The following is a 6,102-nucleotide window of genomic DNA, read 5'->3' as shown; positions in this document are numbered from 1 at the left end:
TCGAAACTCACGAGAATCCTTAATCTTTCGTTTATATTACTACGAAACCTTCTCGTTTAACAGATCACCATTAGTAACGCATCCTTTACTGTTTATTCGCACAGAACGGCCTACGATACATCGCATAATATATCACGGCCAGTTGGAAAACTAACTCGAAAAATTCGAAAATCGAAGAAAAATCCGCAATGCGGATTTTGAACATAATTTATCGGACTGCAGTCACGCGTTCGGTGTCCAAGCGACACAATTACATTCACGCGAGTATGCGACAATTAAAAAGTGAGGCCTTTGCGTACTTTAAACTGTCCTCCACTCCTTTTCGTAGAAAAAAAAAGAACGATATACTCTACGATGCTAATTCATTAAATTACTCTTCATGTACATATGTTGGTGCAACGTCATTAAAATGTTTATAAAATTTCATTTAAACGATAAAAAGTTACTCGGAGTCTTTAAAATACATTATCGATTTGTATAATCTGAATAAAAACGACGAGACATGCGTATTGTATGAGCACTTAAAGCTCGGTATTCCTTTCGTTGAAACTGATTCGAAAGTCTCTCTTTCACGTAGAAATAATAATACGCCAACATTTACTAAGATAATTCTTAAAGCACTTCTGTGCCGAGCAATGTCTCTATTTGGCTTTTATAATTTCAAGCCATAATTAATCAGTCTAATTACATTTTTCGCTTAATTAATTTATGTTATACATCAGTTAATTCTTATATTCAGATTAGATATTAAATCTCCAATCATTATCCAAACTTTGTAGCGCATGATAAACATCAACGAATGCATTTTTTCTGAAATGGTTTTACATTGCGTCAGATTTTCAAAATTCGAAATATCTTGAAAACATCTCGTTGATATATCGTTGCAGAGATCAGTACATATCAGTGATTTGAAGAAACAGATAGAATCCCGATTATAGAATAAATAATATTGCAATGAGTTTTCAGGCAGTTACGTTTAGACACTTCAATTTTTTTTACTTTTAAATTTTTACGTAAGAAAATCTTGAAGATTATAATTAATTTTACATAAAAACTACAAAGTACGAAAGAGTATGAAAAAAGAATGTATGAAAAATTCCAGCGAAATGCCCCATATATATAATGCTAAATATTACTCTTGACTTTCATGACTATATCGTTAAAATTTAAAAGGATATTTCATCGTGACAAAAGCACCACGATGAATAATAAGGTGGCGTAAAAACATCTTTAATACATAAAATTTACATACGAAAGTAATTTAGCCCCGCGTTTAGCTTTTCTCCACGGAAACTAGCGCAATATGTTATTTTATCCCATTAAATTACAAATAGAGGTAATATTATATTAATGTAAGAGATTGTTAGTATATAGATATCATAATAGCAGCGATAATATTCAATACAAATAGACAGAGCCAAGTAGATAGATTGTTGGATAATCCACAATTATTAAACTGCTTACTGTTATGTCGTCTTTACGATTGTTTGATAAGTACGGAAAAGTTGTTACCATTTCCTAAAATGACAATAACAATAATTAAAAAAAAGACCCAAGCTGCCTAATAACTATCTAGTATCCAACAATTGTTCACTTAACTCCTCGCAAAATTAACCATTTGGTCGGTGTGAAAAAATAAACATAACGTTCTTATATTCTGTAAACTACTGTGGACCGCATCAAGATTGTTATTTCTATTTGGTTGATTCTCTCGTCCTTATGCAATATGCTGGTTGATTCTCTTATAACTCGCATGAACTCTTAATCTCGGCATAAATGTAAGTAGAATAGATACATGCAGATGATAAAAGAAAAGACATCCATTTCGACGTAAAAGAAAAGCAGTGTATAGCTTACAGTGCAAGCGATCAATTATTCGCTAAATTCAAACTTTAAATTCCATGTTCTACAAGTAACAATTCGAAGAGAGAGATTACCTTTTCCTCATTATATTATTAGGGCATACAATGTGAATTACAAGTTCTCTCTCATTGTGAATCATCTGCATGTAATTTCTACGCGATACCATCCGTGGATTTTTCAAATTTATCATTCTCTCGGATAACAGCGATGGATCTCTCAGCAATAGTACTTTCCTGGGAATTCTTGATGTTTACGGGTATCATTTCTTTGTTCTTATAGGATTAGTTACTACTGCTAATTCAGCTAGATTCCTTCTCTTTCGAATCTGGAACAGGAAACACAGGCGAGTCTTTGAACATTTGATTCTCGAGAGATTTATACGAAATAAGGTAATATTAATTTGTCACATTCTATTTTCTTACCGCTATCGGATTTGTCTTCTGAGGTACCGTTTGTCAATTCGGGTTCCTTCTTTTTCTCCCCTTCCTCCGACTCTACGCTAGACGCCTTTTTCTCCTCCTGATTCGCGGCCTTCTTGTCTTTCGCTTTGCCCTTAGCCGGCGTAGCTGGTTTGGGCTTCGGCTCCAGACTCGGATCCAGCACGATCTTACCGATGTTCTTGCGATCATGCATTTTTTGCATGGCCTCGGGCACATCCTCCAGCGCCCATGTTGAATCCACCGCTGGCTTGATCTTGCCCTCGCTCCACAGCGTGTACACTTGATTCACCGCTCGTCGAACGAACGCGTGACTACCGTGCTGATACATCAAGTGGCGTAGATTCAATCCGGACAATGTCTTGTTTTCGTCAAACAGCTTTATGGGCGACACTTTATCGACTTGCCACCACTAAACAACATATAATAAAACGTGCATGGATATGGCAGAGATATAATCCTAAGGAAGTTATTATTACTCCAGCAAAAATCTTTACACAAATAACAAGACAATTCAAGAAAGAATATCAAAGCTTATAAAATCTTACAATATTACAGTATTAAAAGATACTTTATACATAATGCTTTTGTTTGATCAATACGAATGAGAAATTGAATTGATCTAAAAGCTGAATTACGTACTGATCGTGCTGCGGAAAAGAAGCTCTTAGTTTCCCCGGTGACGACGTTGCTAGATCCATAAAGAATGTACTTGCCCATTGGCTTCAAGAGGGCGTAGCCCTTGTTACATTCTTCGCCGCATAAACAATCTAAAACGATGTCTACGCCTTCCGGGGAGATTCTAAATAAGCACAGACACGTATAAAAAAAATGTACAGAATTCTCGCTGGATCTTTTAATATCGATCGTATTCTCAATCGAAAGAAAACACAAAATTATGTGCGACATCATCTACGTACTTTCTGACTTCGTTGCTGTAATCCGCTCCGCGTTCTAGAAGATAATCGATAGTTCCAGCATTTTTAAGAGCCTCATGCTTTGATTTGCTGCACACGCCAAAGATGGTTACGTCCTTCACGGTTTTCGCGAGCTGTACCACCGCTTGACCCTAAATTGAATGAAAAATAATGTTTCTCGTCGATACGGTCCAAATCAATTTAACAGTGTAGATCGAAAGTCAGCAGAAAGTATATACGAGTATAGAGAAACAGAACAGACAGTTTTCACATTTTCTTTCTTTGCATGTTTTATTAAAAAAATACGTGTGAACCATATATTTCGTCACCTTCTTTCCTCATAGTCTCCCTTTTTGCAACGCACGCTACTTTTTGTCGAGAAAATCCAGTTACGCGTCGAATTGGACGGGCGGCGTCGGGCCGCTACTCGTAACGCTACGTCTTGGGAAAGGATGAGACGGGATTAAGAGAGAAGAAAAAAGAACGCGCTGGCCGCGTGCACAGCCGTTCGAGATTTTCAACAGAAGCGGCATACATTATTTCCGAGAATCGCGCTCGCTGCTTTCCATTTCTCTCCGCCCCTTGTCAAGAATTCGATACTCGGCGACCGAGCTGATGCCAGAGTGCTCCAGGCTCGAAGAAGAGCATAAATGAAAAAAAAAAAAAAAAAAAGAGACAAGCAAAGAGGGGGGAACGGAAGAAAGAAAGAAAGAGGGAGAGAGAAAGAGAGCAAGAGACAAAAACAGAACATATCATTTAGAATTCTCTAAATAATTATAAAAAGTATATTTCGGCCTTTTAATAATTACATATTGTTTTTTCAAAGATGTTTGTCATTTCGTTATTACATTTGCTAACTTAAAAGTTACTGTACAATATAAAACATATATACGCGAAAAAAAATCTCTATGAAATATTTTATAGCTCCATCTTCATCGGCGACGCCTCACGAGCCATACAGAGAGAGAGAGAGAGAGAGCGGAAGCTTTCTTCTCGCGCGTAGACACAATGACTTAATTAATATTAACCTATCCGCGAACTCGAAGAACAATGTCGCCCATCGCTTCTCATTCGTGCCCCTTTCCCTTCTTCTCACTCCCTTGTTCATCGAGACATCGAGGAGGATGAGAGCCGCATGTATGTAGGAGCGATAATTCATGCTCGAAGACGACAATGGATTCCACATGAACAAGAGAAACGCGAGCACTCTCGCGCTGCGATTTCCCGTGTATTAGCCGCGAGAAAAACTAGTCACGTACGATGAAAAAGCTTCAGAAGAGGCCACACTTGGCCTATGAAAAATATACCATTTTCTGATCACGTCGGAGGACTTTCCCTCTCTTGTGAGTCTTTCAGATTCAGACGGATCGCGTCATATCTCTTCCACTGGTCTTCCCCTCCATGAACAACGTCTGAGTACCGCCCCGGTACTTTCATGTACCCCTCGCTCGAGACAAATGCATTGAGCACGTCGCGTGAATACGGGAATGTCAACAAGCACCGTTTGCCATGCGCTCGTTTCATGAGAATAATGGATCGCTGATGGATCGCCACTCGATGGCTATTTATAGTACCAAGTGAACGGTTGGATCGATTTCAGGAACGACCTTAATTGTCGTTTAATTGATTCTTTATCCTCTCCAACAGCTGGAGAACTGAGAAGAGATGAGAAAAAAAACCATCAACCATCCATCACGTTCCCTATAATAACATCCATCATGGATCATGGCCCGTATAATAACATCCCAAAAATCGTAGCTGGTTTCTCGACGTACAAAATCCAATTTTAATAAAGAAATATATATAATTCTCTCTTCAAGTATATTTCTCGTTCGAGAATATTTTTGTGAAGCATTTCGAAGCAAAGTATAAACCGCTGCAGAAATTGGTTGTAATTAAGGGCCTTCTATAAAATCATCATTAATCACAAGAGGAAAAAGGGCGAAGAACCCGAGGACACGCAAAAGTCAACAAAAAAATCGAAATTACTTCATTTTCATTATTAACAGTCAGATTTTAACCGAAAGTAATCATTTTGACCTTCACGACGTCAAAATAAAGTCATTTTGACTTTCTCTTGACTTAGGCTCGTTTCTAGCAATGTAGATTAACTTTAATCTCGGTTCAACTTACTTCTCATCTTTTTCTAATTTTTCAAACTAAAAAACGGATGAAGAGTAAAATTGTACCGAGATTAAAGTTAATCTATACTGACAGGAACGAGCCTTAGTGCGTTCTTCGGGAAAGAGGACGGCCAGTCAGGTCGCCAGGTATGTACACGTGGCGTTGTGCCGGTACGATGTGGAGGCAGCTTAAAGCCGCGCCACGTGGTAGTAACGTGCCAGTGATGGTGATGGTAGCAGCGGTAGCGGCGGCGGTGGCGACGGTGGTGGTATGGTCTCAGACGGGTGCGGTCCATGACGGTGGTCGATGAGAGAGCGAAAGGTTGCCTGGCAACCCTCACACCCCGTGCGATCCGCGCACCGGCATCCCTCGGTGGATTTCGCCTTTCGTCTCAACCATCGGGGGTCGAGAGACGGTTGGCGGGGATGGCTTGTCGTTGGCTTCGGGTGTAACCTGTTGAGTCGTATTGATCCCGACGGTTTTACCTTCCTCTTCTTCTTCTTCTTCTTCTTCTTCTTCTTCTTCTTCTTTTTCTTCTTATCTCCTTCTTCTGCTTCTCTTTTTCGTTTATCAAAATGAGAGAGAAAGAGAAAGAGAGAGGGAGGGGGGGGGGTGGGAAGAGAGAAACCCCCTCGCATGGCCAGAAGAACCCGGAAATACCTCTTGGTACTTAAACCTTTCCCTCTGTCCCTGCCGACTCGTACGAGCGACCACCATCCACCTACCCGTGACTCTTATGAAATTTTGCATCTCGTTCGCAC

At 39.4% G+C, this 6,102-nt stretch overlaps 1 protein-coding gene across 1 annotated transcript in view; it reads right to left on the bottom strand.

The window, feature by feature from the left end:
• Positions 1–1,083: 1,083 nt before the first annotated feature.
• LOC108752926 (synaptic vesicle membrane protein VAT-1 homolog-like) overlaps positions 1,084–6,102 on the bottom strand; it is a 25,585-nt gene continuing 20,566 nt past the window's right edge. Inside the window, exons 4-7 of the mRNA XM_018494151.1 lie at positions 3,221–3,369; positions 2,943–3,102; positions 2,286–2,712; positions 1,084–2,188 (exon numbers count right to left, since the gene is read on the bottom strand). Coding sequence (XP_018349653.1) covers positions 2,163–2,188; positions 2,286–2,712; positions 2,943–3,102; positions 3,221–3,369 — 762 coding nt within the window. The 3' untranslated portion in view covers positions 1,084–2,162. The remainder of the gene's footprint in view (positions 2,189–2,285; positions 2,713–2,942; positions 3,103–3,220; positions 3,370–6,102) is intronic.

This window comes from Trachymyrmex septentrionalis, unplaced genomic scaffold (genome assembly GCF_001594115.1).
Source record: "Trachymyrmex septentrionalis isolate Tsep2-gDNA-1 unplaced genomic scaffold, Tsep1.0 scaffold62, whole genome shotgun sequence".
Lineage (NCBI taxonomy): Eukaryota > Metazoa > Arthropoda > Insecta > Hymenoptera > Formicidae > Trachymyrmex > Trachymyrmex septentrionalis.
The sequence above is the reverse complement of the archived record's forward strand: the minus strand, read 5'-3'. Positions and strand labels throughout refer to the sequence as shown.